Here is a 22174-nt window from a genome sequence, read left to right on the forward strand (position 1 = left end):
TTAACCAGAAATACTTACCTGTACCTTTAAGAAAAAAATCCCAAGCCAATTAGGTCCCACGACAGTATCCTCCATCTTGCGATCTTCAGAAATATTTACCTGTACCTTTAAGAAAAAAATCCCACGCCATTATCCTTGGAAAAGGTCCCTCGCTATAATCTGTTATGTCCCACGACGACTGTATCCTCTGTCTTGCGATCTTCAGAAATACTTACCTGTACCTTTAAGAAAAAAATCCCACGGCAATTAGGTCCCACGACAGTATCCTCTATCTTGCGACCTTCTGTTACATGTTGATTGAAGATCTCCGCCGCCCCGACGCCACACACGCCGCCTCCGCCGCACTGCTCTCAGCTATACTAAGTATAGCTTAGAGCAAAAAGCATCTTTAAATTTTAGCTCCAATGGTCCCCATTGGTTCCTTAACAGACCAATGGGGATCAGGAGGATCCCCATTGGTCGATAAGGAACCAATGGAGAGGCTTGGAGCCAAAATTTAAAGATGCTTTTTGTTCTCAGCTATACTAAGTATAGCTGAGAGTGTATCTATATAGACGCATTAGCGCTGGCTGCCGCTGCTCTCCCTGCCTCTCTCACACCTGTCACCCTCACCCATGCTGGCACCCATGGGTGCATTGGGTGCCAGCATGGGTGAGGGTGACAGGTGGGGGGAGCCGGGAGGCAGGTAGGCAGCGGCAGCTAGCGCTAATGCGTCTGTATAGACGCACTCTCAGCTATACTTAGTATAGCTAAGAGCAGTGCGGCGGAGGCGGCGTGTGTGGCGTCGGGGCGGATCGCAAGATAGAGGATACTGTCGTGGGACCTGATTGGCGTGGGATTTTTTTCTTAAAGGTACAGGTAAGTATTTGTGGTTAATTTAGAACATTAAAGGACTTTTCTCGTGGTTGTGTTTTTATTTCATTTAACCCTTTGTGGAAATGGGTAAGGGGTACTTTGTACCTCTATACTCATTTCTCCTGGGAGGGGGGTGTGCATCTGGGGGTCCCCTTCTTAAAGGGGACTCCCAGATGCCACCATGAACCCCCCCCCCAAGGGAGTCGTCGCCCACCGCCTCCACCTGGGGCAAGGGAGGCGGGGAAGAGCCCCTTGTCCATGGATTGGACAAGGGGCTCCGGGGGGGAGGGGAAGGCTAGGCCGCCCCTCCCCCCCGGAGCCCCCCCATACCATGGACCATGCGGGCTGGTATAGCTCAGGGTGCGAAGCCCCAGTCGGCCAGGGCTCCGCATTCTGGCTATCCCAGCCTGCATGGGGGACAAGGGGTTACAGAGGCTCGGGAGGGGGGACCCCACGTCGTTTTTTTTTTACATTTATTTCCCAGAACATTAAAAAAATAAAAATTGATACCAAATTTAAAAAAAAAATGACGTGGGGTCCCCCCTCCCGAGCCTCTGTAACCCCTTGTCCCCCATGCAGGCTGGGATAGCCAGAATGCGGAGCCCCGGCCGACTGGGGCTTCGCACCCTGAGCTATACCAGCCCGCATGGTCTATGGTATGGGGGGGCTCCGGGGGGAGGGGCGGCCAAGCCTTCCGCGGGAATTGTTTCCCCCGCGGAAATGTCAGTACGCGATTTAAATAGATACATTTTCCTCTTTGAAGATTTAAAATCGATTTTCTCAAAAACTATAAGGTCTTTATGAAAAAAATGTTTTTCCTCTTGTTCACAATTTTCTTCTTAACATTCCCTACACATTTGGTGTTTCTGGCATTTAAAGGGGCTTTGCTATTAACCGCTAAAGTCGGCAGGCGTTTAATTTTCCCACGGTCAGAAGAAGAATATTCAAAATCGATTTTCTCGAAAACTATAAGGTCTTTTTGAGCATTTTTTTCCTCTTGTTCACAATTTTCTTCTTAACATTCCCTGAAAATGTGGTGTTTTTAGCTTTTAAGGGGGCTTTGCTATTAAACATTAAAGCCGGCGGGCAGATATTTTCCAAACGGCAGCAAAGCAAGGGCTAAAACGAAAAATATCGTTTGGGAGCAATATAAATATAAATATAAACGATAAATTTCGTTTTTAAAGCCGGTGCCATTTTTTAGCTGTGAAAAACGAAAAATAACTAGCGATAGTGGTTCTCTATGGGGCGCCGTTTTTTAACTACGGTAACTGGCGCCATTTTTAACGGACCCCCTAATCTAGTGCCACTTGCCTATGGAGTTCCACAGGGTTCTGTACTATCACCATTACTCTTTACAGTCTACATGCTCCCACTGGGCAAAATAATCCAGAACTAGTTTTGTCACTCCCTCGTAACTCATCAGGAGCTGCTCTCTACTCCTGATGAGTCACGAGGGAGTGACCAAACTAGTCGGGCGGGGATTGGACGTACCAGGAAGTTGCTGATGGCGGTACACGTGGATCAAGACAGAATGCGGAATAGCCCGGCCTGGCTAACGGGGGAGAGCCCGTGGATAAAACTCTATGTTTGCTGACATCTGATAATATGTGAGTGGAAAATTTTAATAAAGTCTAAGTGTTTTTAACGGATTTACGCTATGGGAGGCTTTTAATATGATATGAGGTGCATGGACTATTGGACTATTGGAATATACTGTATACAGTGGCAGTGAAACCAGGACCTGAAGTGTTGAGGCATCCTGGGATAGAGCGCTATTTAACCAGTCTCACAGTGGTCACACTGTATCCGGTGAGTGCGTTTCCTGTTGGGCGTTTATTGTGGTGGAACGCTGAAAACGTCTCTGGAGGACTTGCATACTGTGAACCGTCAACCGTACTTGTGCATTAATATGGACTGTACCTGTGTAATAATAGATTGACAAGTAAATAGCTTTAGGATGTGCGCTGGACTTTAGATATGTATTTATGTAAAGTATTTGCTATACTTAGTTGAGAGCGCACTCCACTCATTGTATATGGTTAGAAACACCTGAGCGCTTTCATTATTTGAAACCCCTTTTCAGTGCCCAGATGTGAGCTGAGTATTAAGGGATCCTAGCAATACAACATTGTGCAGGGCAGAAGGTCACAGGTATCCTTGCCTGCAGAGGCGTATCTACTGAGGTGTACGCATGGCACTTGCCCTGTGTGTGTTTTTTTCTGTGTGTGTGCGTGAGCGGGAATCTGTCACTTGTAGTGGCGTGTGTGTGTGTGTGTAAGAGAGAATCACCTGTCATACACGAGTGGCTCCGGCTTACTGCGCATGTGCATGCAGGCTTGCGTGGCTACTGTGCAGCTACACTGCAGGAAGAGGAGCTGCGTGGCCCTGATATGATGAGGGACAATGCCTTGTTGTTAATCATCCGGTGGGGGGGGGCACTTAGCAACAGGGGGCATCAGAATACTGAGGGAAGCCTCAATAGGATCCTGAGGCTTGCCTCTCTTTAGTAAAGTAGCTTGTGCCAGTCTATGGGCTTGATTCACTAAGACAAATAGCATGCCTTATTAGAGTTGACACGCCTTATCAAAGTGAAAGCGGGATTGTCACCATAAAAATCAAATTTCAGCAGCAACTGGTCTGAGTATATTAAGTGATAAAGATGCTAATCCTGCATTCAAAACTTTCAAAACTTTTTCTGCTGTTATGATTTGGAGCTATCACATACCTTAGGAGCACTGGCCCTTTAGTAGTCAATGCCAAACAGTTGCATGCTGTTTTTTTTTTTAATCTATAATATATTCATCCTCTTCCATTTATTTCCCTACCTAGCTGCTTATCTGAAACACGATCCCCTGCTCACTTGTGTTTTCAAGCAAGGCTGAGGTGACTCAGCGATTAGAGGAGAAAAGAAAAAAAGTAAGAATTAGAGGAGAAAAGAAAAAAAGTAAGAATAAAAGAAATGACATCAGGATTTAGCCTAAGCTGTGGGCAAAAGACATGATTCCCACCAGGAACAGAATTCTCTTTATTTACTATATAAAATTCACTGAAATCAAAATGTGGACAGTATAATACATGTGTTATGTAAGTAGATCAAGTATTTATCTACTTATATATGTTTTTTTTCCCTGGCATAGTATGGCAAATCCTACTACTTAACCACTTGCCGACCGCCTTAAGCCGATGGGCGGCGGCAAGGGCTGGGCCCAAACGACCGCAATACGCCCATCGGCGGTGGCGGCGGCGGGCGTGGTTATGCGGTGATCGTGTCATTCGTGACGCGATCAGCCGCCGGCAACAGGCTCTGCCCCCCTCGTGCTGTAACCCTGCAGCCGTTCGGAAGCGCCGGCGGGTTACTGGCACCCGGATCGCCGCTGAGAATAGATATATTAGGCTTTCTAATGTATAGCCTATTATACAGGCTGCCTCCTGCCCTGGTGGTCCCAGTGTCCGAGGGACCACCAGGGCAGGCTGCAGCCACCCTATGTCGCACCCAAGCACACTGATCTCCCCCCCCCTGCCCCCTGATCGCCCACAGCACCCCTCAGACCCCCCCCTGCCCAACCCCCAGACCACTGTTTACACTCAATCACCCCCCTAATCACATCACCCATCAATCACTCCCTCTCACTATCTGTCAACGCTATTTTTTAACCCTAAACTGCCCCCTGCTACCTCCTAAATACCCCCACCCCTCAGATTCTCCCCAGACCCCCCCCCCAGACACTTTATGCCTCTATCCCCCCTGTAATAACCCACTGATCATCTGTCAATCACCTGTCAATCACCCATCAATCACCCCCTGTCACTGCCACCCATCAATCAGCCCCTAACCTGCCCCTTGCGGGCAATCTGATCACCCACCCACACCAATAGATCGCCCGCAGATCCGACATCAGATCACCTCCCAAGTGCAGTGTTTACATCTGTTCTCTCATCTAAACACCCACTAATTACCCATCAATCACCCATCAATCACCCCCTATCACCACCTGTCACTGTTACCCATCAGATTAGACTCTAATCTGCCCCTTGCGGGCACCAAATCACCCGCCCACACGCTCAGATTGCCCTCAGACCTCCCTTATCAATTCACCAGTGCATTATTTACATCTGTTCTTCCCTGTAATAACCCACTGATCACCTGTCAATCACCTATCAATCACCCATCAATCACCCCCTGTCACTGCCACCCATCAATCAGCCCCTAACCTGCCCCTTGCGGGCAATCTGATCACCCACCCACACCAATAGATCGCCCGCAGATCCGACGTCAGATCACCTCCCAAGTGCAGTGTTTACATCTGTTCTCTACCCTAAACACCCACTAATTACCCATCAATCACCCCCTATCACCACCTGTCACTGTTACCCATCAGATTAGACCCTAATCTGCTCCTTGCAGGCACCCAATCACCCGCCCACACGCTCAGATTGCCCTCAGACCCCCCCTTATCAATTCGCCAGTGCATTATTTACATCTGTTCTTCCATGTAATAACCCACTGATCACCTGTCAATCACCTATCAATCACCCATCAATCACCCCTGTCACTGCCACCCATCAATCACCCCCTGTCACTGCCACCCATCAATCAGCCCCTAACCTGCCCCTTGTGGGCAATCTGATCACCCACCCACACCATCAGATTGCCCCAGACCTACCCTCAGATCACCTCCAAAGTGCATTGTTTACATCTGTTCTGCCATTTAATCACCCACTGATCACCCATCAATCACACATCAATCAGCCCCCGTCACTGATACCCATCAGATTAGACCCCTATCTGCCCCCAGGGCACCCAATCACCCTCCCAGACCCTCAGAACGCCCTCAGACCCCAGCCCTGATCACCTCGCCAGTGCATTGCTTGCATCTATTTCCCCCCTCTAATCACACCTTGAGACACCCATCAATTACCTCCTGTCACCACCTGTCACCCCCTAGCACACCTAACCATCAGATCAGGCCCTAATTTGTCTCGTGTGGGCTCCTGATCACTCGGCTAAACCCTCAGATCCCCCTCAGACCCCCTTCCGATCACCTCCTCAGTGCATTGATTGCATCTATTTTCCCCTCTAACCACCCCCTGAGACACCCATCAATCACCTCCTGTCACCCCCCTAGCACTCCTATCCATCAGATCAGGCCCAATACAACCTGTCATCTAAGAGGCCACCCTGCTTATGACCGGTTCCACAAAATTTGCCCCCTCATAGACGACCTGTCATCAAAATTTGCAGATGCTTATACCCCTGAACAGTCATTTTGAGAAATTTGGTTTCCAGACTACTCACGGTTTTGGGCCCGTAAAATGCCAGGGCAGTATAGGGACCCCACAAGTGACCCCATTTTAGAAAAAAGACACCCAAGGTATTCTGTTAGGTGTATGACGAGTTCATAGAAGATTTTATTTTTTGTCAAAAGTTAGCGGAAATTGATTTTTATTGTTTTTTTTCACAAAGTGTCATTTTTCACTAACTTGTGACAAAAAATAAAATCTTCTATGAACTTGCCATACACCTAACGGAATAACTTGGGGTGTCTTCTTTCTAAAATGGGGTCACTTGTGGGGTTCCTATACTGCCCTGGCATTTTAGGGGCGTTAAACCGTGAGGAGTAGTCTAGAAAACAAATGCCTCAAAATGACCTGTGAATAGGACGTTGGGTCCCTTAGCGCACCTAGGCTGCAAAAAACACACTGAGGCACCCGTGGGCTGGTGCCATGGGCGGGTCCTCGGGGGGGCGGCCACCTATAGTTCAATAAATTTTATTTTTTTTTATTCATAAAATTTAATTATTTTTTTTTTAAGTTGGGCGGGGGTGCGGGGGGAGCGGCGGAGAGCGCACCTACAGATGACGAGGGGAGCTCTCACCCCCGCCCTCCAGCACAGTGGCAGCGGCCGGCCAGGAGTCAGGACATGATCCTGGACTCTGCATGCCGCCTCCTGGTCTAGTGACGTCACTAGACCAGTAGGCGGCATGCAGAGTTCAGGATCATGTCTGCCACTCTGCTGGAGGGCGGGAGCGACCAAGGAGAAGCGTGAAGGACGCGCTGGCAACTGCAGCCCAGCTACCCAGCCAGGAGCCAGCTCGCCCAGCCAGGTAGGTACCCAGCCAGCCCGCTGCCCAGCCAGGTACTTAGCCAGCCTGCTGCCCAGCCAGGTACCCAGCCAGCCCGCATGCCCAGCCAGGTACCCAGCCAGCCCGCTGCCCAGCCAGGTACCCAGCCAGCCCGCATGCCCAGCCAGCCCGCATGCTCAGCCAGGTACCCAGCCAGCCCGCATGCCCAGCCAGGTACCCAGCCAGCCCGCTTCCCAGCCAGTTACCCAGCCAGCCCGCATGCCCAGCCAGGTACCCAGCCAGCCCGCATGCCCAGCCAGGTACCCAGCCAGCCCGCTGCCCAGCCAGGTACCCAGCCAGCCCGCATGCCCAGCCAGGTACCCAGCCAGCCTGCTGCCCAGCCAGGTACCCAGCCAGCCCGCATGCCCAGCCAGCCCGCATGCCCAGCCAGGTACCCAGCCAGCCCGCATGCCCAGCCAGGTACCCAGCCAGCCCGCTGCCCAGCCAGGTACCCAGCCATCCCGCATGCCTAGCCAGGTACCCAGCCAGCCCGCATGCCCAGCCAGGTACCCAGCCAGCCCGCTGCCCAGCCAGGTACCCAGCCAGCCCGCTGCCTAGCCAGGTACCCAGCCAGCCCGCTGCCCAGCCAGGTACCCAGCCAGCCCGCTGCCCAGCCAGGTACCCAGCCAGCCTGCATGCCCAGCCAGGTACCCAGCCAGCCTGCTGCCCAGCCAGGTACCCAGCCAGCCTGCATGCCCAGCCAGGTACCCAGCCAGCCTGCATGCCCAGCCAGGTACCCAGCCAGCCCGGTGCCCAGCCAGGTACCCAGCCAGCCCGTATGCCCAGCCAGGTACCCAGCCAGCCCGCTGCCCAGCCAGGTACCCAGCCAGCCTGCATGCCCAGCCAGCCCGCATGCCCAGCCAGGTACCCAGCCAGCCCGCATGCCCAGCCAGGTACCCAGCCAGCCCGCTGCCCAGCCAGGTACCCAGCCAGCCCGCATGCCCAGCCAGGTACCCAGCCAGCCCGCATGCCCAGCCAGGTACCCAGCCAGCCCGCATGCCCAGCCAGGTACCCAGCCAGCCCGCTGCCCAGCCAGGTACCCAGCCAGCCCGCATGCCCAGCCAGGTACCCAGCCAGCCCGGTGCCCAGCCAGGTACCCAGCCAGCCCGCATGCCCAGCCAGGTACCCAGCCAGCCCGCTGCCCAGCCAGGTACCCAGCCAGCCTGCATGCCCAGCCAGCCCGCATGCCCAGCCAGGTACCCAGCCAGCCCACATGCCCAGCCAGGTACCCAGCCAGCCTGCTGCCCAGCCAGGTACCCAGCCAGCCTGCACGCTCAGCCAGGTACCCAGCCAGCCCGCATGCCCAGCCAGGTACCCAGCCAGCCCGCATGCCCAGCCAGGTACCCAGCCAGCCCGCTGCCCAGCTAGGTACCCAGCCAGCCCGCATGCCCAGCCAGGTACCCAGCCAGCCCGCATGCCCAGCCAGGTACCCAGCCAGCCCGCTGCCCAGCCAGGTACCCAGCCAGCCCGCTGCCCAGCCAGGTACCCAGCCAGCCTGCTGCCCAGCCAGGTACCCAGCCAGCCTGCATGCCCAGCCAGGTACCCAGCCAGCCTGCTGCCCAGCCAGGTACCCAGCCAGCCTGCTGCCCAGCCAGGTACCCAGCCAGCCTGCATGCCCAGCCAGGTACCCAGCCAGCCCGCATGCCCAGCCAGGTACCCAGCCAGCCTGCATGCCCAGCCAGGTACCCAGCCAGCCTGCATGCCCAGCCAGATACCCAGCCAGCCCGCTGCCCAGCCAGGTACCCAGCCAGCCCGCATGCCCAGCCAGGTACCCAGCCAGCCCGCATGCCCAGCCAGGTACCCAGCCAGCCCGCTGCCCAGCCAGGTACCCAGCCAGCCCGGTACCCAGCCAGGTACCCAGCCAGCCTACATGCCCAGCCAGGTACCCAGCCAGCCCGCTGCAAAGCCAGGTACCCAGCCAGCCCGCTGCCCAGCCAGGTACCCAGCCAGCCCGCATGCCCAGCCAGGTACCCAGCCAGCCCACTGCCCAGCCAGGTACCCAGCCAGCCCGCTGCCCAGCCAGGTACCCAGCCAGCCCGCATGCCCAGCCCGGTGCCCAGCCAGGTACCCAGCCAGCCCGCATGCCCAGCCAGGTACCCAGCCAGCCCGCTGCCCAGCCAGGTACCCAGCCAGCCTGCATGCCCAGCCAGCCCGCATGCCCAGCCAGGTACCCAGCCAGCCCGCATGCCCAGCCAGGTACCCAGCCAGCCCACTGCCCGCTTTCCCAGCTAGCCCACTGCCCACTTTCCCAGCCAGCCCACTGCCCGCTTTCCCAGCCAGCCCACTGCCCGCTTTCCCAGCCAGCCCACTGCCCGCTTTCCCAGCCAGCCCACTGCCCGCTCGCCCAGCCAGGTACCAAGCCAGTCCACTGCCCGCTCGCCCAGCCAGGTACCCAGCCAACCCACTGCCCGCTCGCCCAGCCACCCAGCCTGCCCGCTCGCCCAGCCTGGTACCCAGCCCACTGCCCGCTCGCTTAGCCAGGCAGTGGCTGGATAGTGTAATGGTTAAGGGCTCTGCCTCTGACACAGGAGACCTGGGTTCAAATCTCGGCTCTGCCTGTTCAGTAAGCCAGCACCTATTCAGTAAGGAGTTTCTTGGGCAAGTCTCCTTAACATTGCTATTGCCTACTGAGTGCGCTCTAGTGGCTGCCTCGCAAGTGCTTTGAGTCCGACAGGAGAAAGGCGCTATACAAATACTTGAATTAATTACTCAGCCTGCCCACTGCTTGCTCACCCAGCTACCCAGCCAGCCCACTACCCGCTCACCCAGCCAGGTACTCAGCCAGCCCACTGGTGTTATGCTGCCCACTGTGTGATTTACTGCTGAAATGCTGCCCACGTTGTGATTATTTTCTGGTGAAATGTTGCCCACATTGCAATTATTCTCTGCTGAAATGTTGCCCTCATTGCGATTATTCTTTGCTGAAATGTTGCCCACATTGTGATTATTTTCTGGTGAAATGTTGCCCACATTGCAATTATTCTCTGCTGAAATGTTGCCCACATTGCAATTATTCTTTGCTGAAATGTTGCCCACATTGTGATTATTTTCTGGTGAAATGTTGCCCACATTGCAATTATTCTCTGCTGAAATGTTGCCCACATTGCGATTATTCTTTGCTGAAATGTTGCACTCATTGCGATTATTTTCTGGTAAAATGTTGCCCACATTGCGATTATTTTCTGGTGAAATGTTGCCCACATTGCGATTATTTTCTGGTGAAATGTTGCCCACATTGCGATTATTCTTTGCTAAAATGTTGCACTCATTGCGATTATTTTCTGGTGAAATGTTGCCCACATTGTGATTATTTTCTGGTGAAATGTTGTCCACATTGCAATTATTCTCTGCTGAAATGTTGCCCACATTGCGATTATTCTTTGCTGAAATGTTGCACTCATTGCGATTATTTTCTGGTGAAATGCCCACATTGCGATTATTCTTCGCTGAAATGTTACACTCGTGATTATTCTCTGCTGAAATGCTGCACACATTGCGATTATTTTATGGTAAAACACTGCCACATTATGATTATTTGGCACCTATGGGGGGGGGGCCCATCCAAATTCTCGCAAGGGGGCCCAGTGATTTCTAGTTATGCCCCTGACTACTACCTAAACTGGGGATACCTATAGACCTGGATATCTATACTGGGGACACCTATAGTATGTCTACATTTGGACACCTGTAGACCTGGCTACTGTACTTATACTAATTATTTATATAGCGCCAACATATTACGCAGCGCTGTACAGAGTATGTATTGTTTTGTCACATAACTGTCCCACAGAGGGGCTCACAATCTAATCCCTACCATAGTCATATGTCTATGTATGTATCGTAGTCTAGGGCCAATTTTTAGGGGAAGCCAATTAACATTATACTTATCTGTATCGTATGTTGTTGGGATGTGGGAGGAAACCAGAGTGTCTTAAGGAAACACACACAGACAAAGGGAGAACATACAAACTCCTTGCAGATGTGGACCTTGCTAGGATTCGAACCAGGAACCCAGCGCTGCAAGGCGAGAGTGCTAACCACTACGCCATCATGCTGCCATACCACTGTACTATATTGTACTTACATCTTCAGCAGTACTTCACGGAGTACGTAGTCATGTCACTGACTATCCTCTGAGGAGCTTACAATCTAATTCTCCCATAGTCTAATGTCCTACCATATTATTATGTATTTATATAGCACTGGCATATTCTGCAGCACTTTGCAGAGAACAGTCATGTTACTGACTTTTCTCAGGGGAGCTCACACTCTAATACCTACCACTATTTTGTGCGAGAGAACACTGGCTAATGTGTGGGGGTTTTTTTTTTTGGGGGGGGGGACATTTCCTACTTGCTTTTTTAAGGTCACTTTACTCATACCCAGGGAGAAACCATGGCCCCACTGACTTTGGGCTCCACTCTTAGTAGGATATTTTAATTAGCCACACCCACTGTGTTATGGACACGCCCACTGCATTCTGTGGCCACGCCCATTTTCGCCACGGCGCTTTGCGCGCCGCCAACGTTCTCCTAGGGGGCGCCGTAGGTTTGGTGTGCATAGGGGAGCCCAAACCCTAAATACAGCCCTGCTCAGGAGAAGTAGTATAATGTGTTTTGGGGTGTATTTTTACACATACCCATGCTGGGTGGGAGAAATCTCTCTGTAAATGGACAATTGTGTGTAAAAAAAAATCAAAAATGTGTAATTTACAGAGATATTTCTCCCACCCAGCATGGTTATATGTAAAAATACACCACAAAACACATTATACTACTTCTCCTGAGTATACGATACCACATGTGTGACACTTTTTTGCAGCCTAACTGTGCTAAGGGGCCCAAAGTCCAATGAGTACCTTTAGGATTTCACAGGTCATTTTGAGACATTTGGGTTCAAGACTACTCCTCACGGTTTAGGGCCCCTAAAATGCCAGGGCAGTATAGGAACCCCACAAGTGACCCCATTTTAGAAAGAAGACACCCCAAGGTATTCTGTTAGGTGTATGATGAGTTCATAGAAGATTTTATTTTTTGTCACAAGTTAGCGGAAATTGATTTATATTGTTTTTTTCACAAAGTTTCATTTTCCGCTAACTTGTGACTAAAAAAAAATCTTCTATGAACTCACCATACTCCTAACAGAATACCTTGGGGTGTCTTCTTTCTAAAATGGGGTCACTTGTGGGGTTCCTATACTGCCCTGGCATTTTAGGGGCCCTAAACCGTGATGAGTAGTCTAGAATCCAAATGTCTCAAAATGACCTGTGAATAGGACGTTAGGCCCCTTATCGCACCTAGGTTGCAAAAAAGTGTCACACATGTGGTATCGCCGTACTCAGAAGAAGTAGTATAATGTGTTTTGGGGTGTATTTTTATACATACCCATGCTGGGTGGGAGAAATCTCTCTGTAAATGGACAATTGTGTGTAAAAAAAAAATCAAAAAATTGTCATTTACAGAGATATTTCTCCCACCCAGCATCTGTATGTGTAAAAATACACCACAAAGCACATTATACTACTTCTCCTGAGTACGGCGGTACCACATGTGTGGCACTTTTTTGCACCCTAAGTGCGCTAAGGGGCCCAAAGTCCAATGAGTACCTTTAGGATTTCACAGGTCATTTTGAGACATTTGGGCTCAAGACTACTCCTCACGGTTTAGGGCCCCTAAAATGCCAGGGCAGTATAGGAACCCCACAAATGACGCCATTTTAGAAAGAAGACACCCAAAGGTATTCCGTTAGGAGTATGGTGAGTTCATAGAAGATTTTATTTTTTGTCACAAGTTAGCGGAAAATGACACTTTGTGAAAAAAAAACTATTAAAATCAATTTCCGCTAACTTGTGACAAAAAAAAAATCTTCTATGAACTCACCATACTTCTAACGGAATACCTTGGGGTGTCTTCTTTCTAAAATGGGGTCATTTGTGGGGTTCCTATACTGCCCTGGCATTTAAGGGGCCCTAAACCATGAGGAGTAGTCTTGAAACCAAATGTTGCAAAATGACCTGTGAAATCCTAAAGGTACTCATTGGACTTTGGGCCCCTTAGCGCAGTTAGGGTGCAAAAAAGTGCCACACATGTGGTATCGCCGTACTCAGGAGAAGTAGTATAATGTGTTTTGGGGTGTATTTTTACACATACCCATGCTGAGTGGGAGAAATATCTCTGTAAATAGACAATTGTGTGTAAAAAAAATAAAAAAAATTGTCATTTACGGAGATATTTCTCCCACCCAGCATGGGTATGTGTAAAAATACACTCCAAAACACATTATACTACTTCTCCTGAGTACGGCAATACCACGTGTGGCACTTTTTTGCAGCCTAACTGCGCTAAGGGGCCCAAAGTCCAATGAGCACCTTTTGGTTTGCTTACAGAGGTGCTTACAATTAGGCATCCCCCAAAATGCCAGGACAGTGAACACACCCCACAAATGACCCCATTTTGGAAAGTAGACACTTCAAGGTATTCAGAGAGGAGCATAGTGAGTCCGTGGCAGATTTCATTTTTTTTTGTTGCAAGTTAGAAGAAATGGAATTTTTTTTTTTTTGTCACAAAGTGTCATTTTCCGCTAACTTGTGACAAAAAATAAAATCTTCTATGAACTCAACATTCCTCTCACTGAATACTTTGGGATGTCTTCTTTCCAAAATGGGGTCATTTGGGGGGGTATTTATACTATCCTGGAATTTTAGCACCTCATGAAACATGACAGGTGGTCAGAAAAGTCAGAGATGCTTCAAAATGTGAAAATTCACTTTTGGCACCATAGTTTGTAAACGCTATAACTTTTACCCAATCCAATAAATATACACTGAATGTTTTTTTTTTAATCAAAGACATGTAGCAGAATAACTTTCGCGCTCATATGTATAGGAAAATTTACTTTATTTGAAGAATGTCAGCACAGAAAGTTAAAAAAGTCATTTTTTGACAAAATTCATGTCTTTTTTGATGAATATAATAAGAACTAAAACGCAGCAGCAATCAAATAGCACCAAAAGAAAGCTGTATTAGTGACAAGAAAAGGAGGTAAAATTCATTTAGGTGGTAGGTTGTATGACCGAGCAATAAACCGTGAAAGCTGCAGTGGTCTGAATGGAGAAAAAGGCTCTGGTCCTTAAGGGGCGAAAAGACTGTGGTCCTCAAGTGGTTAAACACGCCTTATCAAAGTTAACACACGTGTTAACTTTGATAAGGCATGTTAACTCTGATAAGGTGTGTTATTTGTCTTAGTAAATCAAGCCGTGTGTGTGTGTTTGGAACTGGAGGGGTGATGTGGGGGTTGGAGAAGGTCATTTCAAAGCTAGCTCCAGGTAGTAATGAAGTCTAGCATTCCTAACTATCTGAGACAATTCTAAAGTCCGTAGGTCATATATTTCCCATTTCTTAAATTTGAATAGGTACACATCATTAGAAATACCAAGGGAAAAAAATGAGACTGTGGACTTTTGGTAGCACTCTCAGAAATGTTTAGCTGACAGGGGCGGACTGACCATTCGGGCACTCGGGCACGGACCGAGGGCCCGTGGTCGGGGGGGGGGGGGGGGGGCGCCAGAGCACCCTGAGCAGGAGGGAAAGCAGCCAGTGAAAGGGAGCGATGGGCAAGCGGCGGAGAAGGGCAGACATCTCCCCCCCCCTTCCCTAACCTTGGCTCTCCCCTCCGGATTAATAATGTTTATTAGTTAATAGTCTAGGTGCAGCGGCTGACAGCGGGCAGGGACTTACCCGCTGTTACAGCCACCGGAGGGAGCTTTGATCTGTGTGCCGCTAGTCTGGTCTACTCAAGACCAGACTTGCGCCGCACAGATCACAGCTCCCTCTGCCGGCTGGAAGAACAGTGGTATGTCCCTGCCCGCTGTCAGCCACTGCGCTAAGACTAATAGACATTATTAATCCAGAGGGGAGAGCCAGGAAGGGGGGCCCCAAGGTGAGGGAAGGGGGGATATTTCCGCCATTCTCCACCGCTTGCCCATCGCTCCCTTTCACTGGCTGCCTCCCCTCTTGGGGACACCTACAGACCTGGCTATACTGCGGGCACCGATAGACCTGGCTATACTGGGGGTACCTATACACCTGGCTATACTGGGGGCACCTATACTCCTGACTACATATACTGGGGACACCTATACACCTGGCTATAAATACTGGGGACACCTATACACCTTGCTACATATACTGGGGACACCTATACACCTGGCTACATATACTGGGAACACCTATACACCTGGCTACATATACTGGGGACATCTGTACACCTGGCTACATATACTGGGGACACCTATAGACCTGGCTACAAATACTGGGAACACCTATAGACCTGGCTACATATACTGGGGACACCTACAGACCTGTCTATACTGGGGGCACCTATAGACCTGTCTATACTGGGGGAACCTATACACCTGACTACATATACGTATACACCTGACACCTCTATCGGCGCAGGGGTGTTTTTTTTATTAGTATAAAATAGCTGTTGGCAGTAAATTATTAGATTTAAAGGTGGCCACACACCATGCAATTTTTTAAATATCTGTTCAATTTAAGAATTGCAATCAAATTTTCTGAATGATTGTAACATTTTTAAATATCTGACCAATGTACCATACACCTATGTTCAATTTTCCCCAATTATGATAAAAATGATTGGAAACTATGACAAAATTGCTAGGGTATGTATATTAATAAAATGACAATCTAACACACACCATACAATCTTTACAAAGATTGAAGAAAAATATCTGGCATTCCGGATCGATAAAAATCAAAGAAAATTGGAAATCCGATCAGATTTTTCAGTCGAATGAAAAAAAAAGCTTTCGATTTTTTCAGAAGATCCGATCGTTTTTATCGAATTGCTGTAAAATCGGATCATTTTATTGTATCGTGTGTGGCCACCTTTACTCTGTAATAAATAACATGAAATGTGGGCGACACTGGTACGGGGCCCCATAATCTCCTATTGCCCGGGGGCCCCATGAGTTGTCAGTCCGCCCCTGTTAGCTGACATAACTGTGCTGTAGTTATGCTTGTTTGTAACCTTTTATTGTTGTCAATAAAATACAAGCTATAAAATGATTGTAATTAATATTTTTTTCTTCCTTGTGGAGGCAAACCCTCCATACCTGGTAAAAATAGAAGATCCCTTCCAAAGAAGATAAAGAAAATTGTCACTTGGCAAATGACTGTAAATATAAGCTTAACATAGATTTTAGAAAGTAGATAGGACATAGTAACGGCATAGCAACATTTGACATAGTAATGTGAGACATTAACATGATACCACCCTTTAAATGAAGGAACCATTAAATAATTCAGAACCCGTTATCCTAGAAAAGAGAAGTAAGGACAGTTCTAGTTGTTTTTGTAACTAGTTAAATGTAATATCTGTGCTTTACAAATTTCTCCTACAGAAGGAATTCAAACATGCCAAGCTGTGATAGTGTGAAAGTAGCTGTACGTGTAAGGCCTTTCAGTAAGGTAAGGTTCATTTTTACCTTTTTTCCCTCCCTGCATATATCAGCTTGTTGTGTTTTGATAGATGTACAATCTGCAGATTCTACCCACTCACGCACAAAAAATGCTTATATAGGTAATGGAGAGTAATGTATTTTCACAATGGATTTCTGTAGTTTTTCTTTGCAAAACAACGTCAATAATTTTCGCTGGCACGACACGGGATTAGACATCATTAACAGTGGGTATTAAAATATGAATTCCAATAGCCACTCATAGCTGGCTAATACATATAAGTTACTCACATATATACTAGTTTCATATAAGGGTCTGAAAATAATGATGTTGTAATATCTTTAATCTGAAAGAAAAAAACACACAACACATTAGCATTCTGTGCATATTTTATATGTATCTTAAAGAACTATAATGGGAAGAATATGGAGGATGATATATTTATTTCCTTTTAAACAATACAGTTTTAGTGGCCAACCCTGCTGACCTATTTGGCTGCAGTAGTGCCTGAAAAACACCAGAAACAAGCATGCGCCTAATCTTTCCTCCCCATAAGGTTATACATATTTTGTATTATGCACCTAATCTTGTCAGATCTGACATTAATGTCAGAAACACCTGATCTGCACATGCTTGTTCAGGGTCTACGGCTTAAAGTATTGGAGGCAGAGGGTCAGCAGGATAGCCAGGCAACTGGTGTTGCTTAAAAGGAAATAAATATGGCAGTTTCCATATCCCTCCCATTTCAATTGTCCCCTTTAAATTAAATCTATATTTTCCAGCTCATTGCTGTTTCCACCTGGTACAAAATTGTGAAATATGTTAGCACTGCAGCATACAGAACAATAAACATAACAGCAATCACTTTTTTCACTAACAGGTACTATTCAATAGCAAGTAGTTAAAGTACACATCTCATGAAAAAAACATATAGGGCCATATGCAATTCACTTTTTCTCCTGAGTTTTCTCCTAGGAGATAATTTTTCATCTTACATTTAAAATAACTTTCCAGTACTTTACAATGGAGAAAGTACCAAAATTAGCTGAAAAAGTACTGTCAAAACTATTTTGAGCATTTGTTTTCTTGCTGGTGGTTTAAAAGACATTTTATTTACAACTTGTCAAAATATCAAATAGGAGAAAACTGAGGTGAAAAAGTGAATTGCATATGGCCCATAATCCTTTATTCAATTCACTTTTTCTCCTAGGTGATATTTTCATACCTTATCAATAAAATGGCTTTAAAGACATCAGCGACAGCAAGCAATTAAATTCTTAGATTAATTACAATAGTATTTTTCACCTACGTTTTAGTACGTTTTGAATTGCAGAGTGCTAAAAAGTTATTTTAAACATAAGATGGAAAATTATCTCCTAGGAAAAAACTTTAATTGAATAAGGGCCATAAAAACTTCCATTGCTGACTATGTAATCCTTTATTACCTGGCTGTAATGTAGTTCCTCAAGCATTAAAGAGTAACTGTCGGGTATAAAGTACAAAATATATTCTTTATTTTTATCTGGTAAACAAGTAATAAGAATGCTAACCAGGCAATCCAAAAGTTAAAAATCACTTTTATTTTTCTTCTCCCTAAAACATCGTTCCCCAGTTTCGCTGGCTCTTATTTGGTACATCTGCCGCACAAAGGAAGTTGCAGGGCATGCTGGGTTTTCTTTATTTCTTCTTTATTTTCCCCTCAGACTTAAAGAGGAACTCTTTAATAATAATGTAATAAAAAAAGTGCTTAATTTTTACAATAATTATGTATAAATGATTTAGTCAATGTTTTCCCATTGTAAAATCTTTCCACTCCCTGATTTACATTCTAACATTTACCACATGGTGATATTTTCACTGCTAGCAGGCGATGTCAGTGGAAGTAGATGCTGCCTGCTTTTTTGGCAGTTGGACCCAGCTGTAAACAGCTGTTATTTCCCACAATGCAAAGAGGTTCACAGACAGGAAACTGCCAGGACCATGGTCCTCACATCCCACTGTGGGAAGGGTTTCACCACAATATCAGCCATACAGAGCCCCCTGATAATCCGTTTGTGAAAAGGAAAAGATTTCTCATGGGAAAGGGGGTATCAGCTACTGATTGGGATGAAGTTCAATTCTTGGTCATGGTTTCTCTTTATCTAATGCAGCTTGATTGGTTGAAGCCTCTCTTCATCCTGCTTTCCCCTCCCACACCTCTGTTCCTCTCTGATTGGCCAATATTTCTCAATGCTCTCTCCACTGCAGAGCTGGGTAGGAGTGTCTGAAGAAAAGGAGGGGGGGGGGGGGCAGGCAAAGCATACAAAGACAGAGTAAGGGAGTAAATGATGTCAGGATTTTCTTCAAGATAGAAGGATTTTCTCTTTTACTATAGAAAAATCACTAAAATCAAAATGTGGACATGTTATGTAAGTAGAGCAAGCATTTATCTACTTACATATGTGTTTTTTTCTGAGATAGTATGGCTGACAGCTCCGCTTTAAGCTATGTTCACAGCATGGCCAGATTTACAGTTCAGGAGCCTATAGGTACAGAAGTTCTGGTGCCCTAAACTCTGCCCTCAGAACAGGCCACACTCCAAGTCTCTCTTTGAATAGCAGAGCAGTGGAGCACAAAAACCTAGACCTAGTTGAAGTTCAGGTACTCTAGCCTCCTCTTCGCTGTAGCTATTCAGCATGCAGCAATGTTCTTAAATACATAGGCTATAGGCTACATACATATGCATTTTAAACCATGATGGAAGTATGCTGCTGCACGGCGAATGGCGAAAATGAAGAAGAGACAAGAGGACCTGGAGCTAGAGTTGGTTTTCATGCTCCACTACTCTGCTACTCAAATGGGGGTGGGGTGGGGGGGGAAGAGAACAGACAAAGGTGTGACAACAGCTCTCTCCTCTCTCCCCCCGGCTGGTGCCTAGTGCATTTGAGCGGGTGGGGGGGGGGGGGGGGGAGGGCGAAGCCGCCTGCAGAATACTCTATGCCAGCATCCTGCACAGCTCCCCCGCAATTGAAAGTCCTCTTGAAGCATGGGTGATAGACTAGCCAGCACTGCACAGCACTTGAAACGGGGGGGGGGGGGGGGGGGGGGGCAGCTTTTTTGATTGTGAAGTTTCCTTGCTCCGCTGTCTCCCCCCTCCTTTCAGAGCCTAATGGTACTTCCCCCATGGTTCTAGCAGCCAAGGAAGGGAAAGCGGGTAGCTCCCACCACTTCTTGATGCTGAGAGATAGGTTGCAGCGCAGCTGCCACTGGTCCCGATCGGCATCGTGGTGATGCCAAGGGTAGCAGGGCCGGTGAGTAACATTGCGCAGCTCTGCATAGAGGGCAGAGGGGCAATCAGGGAAGGGTGCCGCCTTTGCCATATAAGTCGCCTGTAGGCACGTGCCTACAGTGCCTTATGGTAAATCTGGCCCTGGTTCACAGTGACATGTTGCAGTGCATATCTTGTAAAAACAGAATCGCAATGCAACAAATGGGGCATTGTGCATTATATGTGCAGCATAGAAAAACATACAAAGTATGCTGCACTGCACCTGTCATGAGTACGTTATGCGGTACTGCATTACATGCATCACGCTTATGTCAGTGGTTTCCACTGCACTGCTAACATGTCGATATGAAAGTACTGTGAATAGTATTCAAACTTAAAAGTATGCCGTGCCAATCCAAATACCATTACTATATAATATCGTCCTCCTCCTGGGTTCGCTGCAGTAATGTTGCATATGGAAATCTATAGAGAAAGTTTTCCTGCTGCGCACTCCACGGTATATGGAACCTATAAAAGATGCAATTGCTCACATAGGGCAATACTGGTATGAATGTTCAGTCAACCACAGGTGATACTCTCCCTTGTGCTTGTGACAGACAATGACCACTCCATAAATACACTCCCTCGTCAATACAACAGCAGCTCACCAGATGCAATCCACCTTAATTCATCAGTGGCATGTGCACTTTTGTGTAACAAATCCTTTTCACACATCTTCATATCTATCGGTCTTAATGAGTGAACTATCTGTCACAAGCACAGGGGATAGAATCACCTGTGGTTGTTTGAACATTCATAACAGTATAAAGGTGGCCACACACGATACAATAAAATGATCTGATTTTACGGTAATTCGATAAAAACAATCGGATCTCCCGAAAAAATCGAAAGCTTTTTTTTCATTCGACTGAAAAATCCGATCGGATTTCCCGTTTTCTTCGATTTTAATCGATGCAGACTGCCAGATATTTTTCTTCAATCTTTCTAAAGATTGTATGGTGTGTGTTGGATTGTCAATTTATTAATATACACACCCTAGCAATTTTTTCAGAGTTTCCAATCATTTTTATGATAATTGGGGGAAAAATTTAACATACGTGTGTGGTACATTGGTCAGATTTTTGAAATGTTGCAATCAGTCAGAAAAATTTATTGCAATTCTTAAATTGAACAGATATTTAAAAAATTGTATGGTGTGTGGCCACCTTTACGCTATGTGAGATTGCATCTTTTATAGGTTCCATATATAGTGTAGTGCACAGCAGGAACTTTTTTCTCTACAGATGGGAAAACACTGTTACAATAGAATTGCATCGCATTAGCAATTCGATTGTATTGTCCGACACCGTAACGTGTCACTGACTGCGAACGTAGTCTCAAGTTGGCCATACATCTGTTTATCTGCCACCAGATTGACTACCAGATAAAACCGTCTCTGATCAGATGCAATTTTTTGTTTTGACAGAGAGATCCTCACTGATATGTGAACAAAAAAAATCAAAAAAATATATATATATTTACCAGAGGCCATTGAATTGTAAAAAAAAAACATACTATTTATGAATTATTAAAAAGGTTGTTGATATAACAACCAAATATAAGAAGGAGAAAGAAGAAAAAAATTAAAAGAGCATGGTAGTGGAAGAGGGGTGAGATGGAAGAGAGTCTTCCATGGAAGAGATTCTTCCATCACCCCTCTTCCACCACCAGGTGGCACTGCACTGTTGGCACTATCCTCTGAGCCCTGATTGCATGTAATAACATGTAATCAGAACTCAGAAGAGGCTGTCAGGAGTGTATTACCGTGAGTGGAGTAATAGGAGACGATGCAGCCTCCTGGAACAGGTAACTGTGATAGCTTCCTGCGTGCTCTGCATAGCCTGCCAGGATGGGGAAGGCATACTTCTCCAGCAGCAGAAAATTTTGCCACATTCGGCCCCCGCTTAAAGCTGCTACCTTTATATTGTATTTATGTGTTTTACATTTTTGTTTCTCTTTCTTTTAGAGAGAGAAGGATGCTGGGAGTACGTGTGTTATTTCTATGAAATGCAACTGCACAACTATTTGTGACCCAAAAAACCCTGGAAATGAAAAAACATTTAAATTTGATCTGGCATATTGGTCTTACAGTGGGTTTTTGAAGAACGAAGAAGGCACCCTAGTTCCAAGTGGTCCAGACAGCAGATATGCTGACCAGGTGAAAATCATCTTTTATAGTGCACTGCATAAAAAAAAAACTGTTGTATGTAGCATTTGTAAAGCAGGAAAAATATGAGTTAATATACAGTATATATATATATATATATATATATATATATATATATATATATATATATATACATACATTCAGGGAGTGCAGAATTATTAGGCAAATTAGTATTTTGACCACATCATCCTCTTTATGCATGTTGTCGTACTCCAAGCTGTATTGACTCGAAAGCCTA

The 22174-nt window shown here is 46.9% G+C and overlaps 1 protein-coding gene across 1 annotated transcript in view; it reads left to right on the forward strand.

Annotated features, from left to right (window-relative positions):
- Nucleotides 1-22174, forward strand: part of LOC137504813 (kinesin-like protein KIF28) — a 538857-nt gene that overhangs the window by 111527 nt on the left and 405156 nt on the right. Inside the window, exons 2-3 of the mRNA XM_068233404.1 lie at nt 16405-16471; nt 21736-21927. Coding sequence (XP_068089505.1) covers nt 16405-16471; nt 21736-21927 — 259 coding nt within the window. The remainder of the gene's footprint in view (nt 1-16404; nt 16472-21735; nt 21928-22174) is intronic.

This window comes from Hyperolius riggenbachi, chromosome 4, assembly GCF_040937935.1.
Source record: "Hyperolius riggenbachi isolate aHypRig1 chromosome 4, aHypRig1.pri, whole genome shotgun sequence".
Taxonomy (NCBI): Eukaryota; Metazoa; Chordata; class Amphibia; order Anura; family Hyperoliidae; genus Hyperolius; species Hyperolius riggenbachi.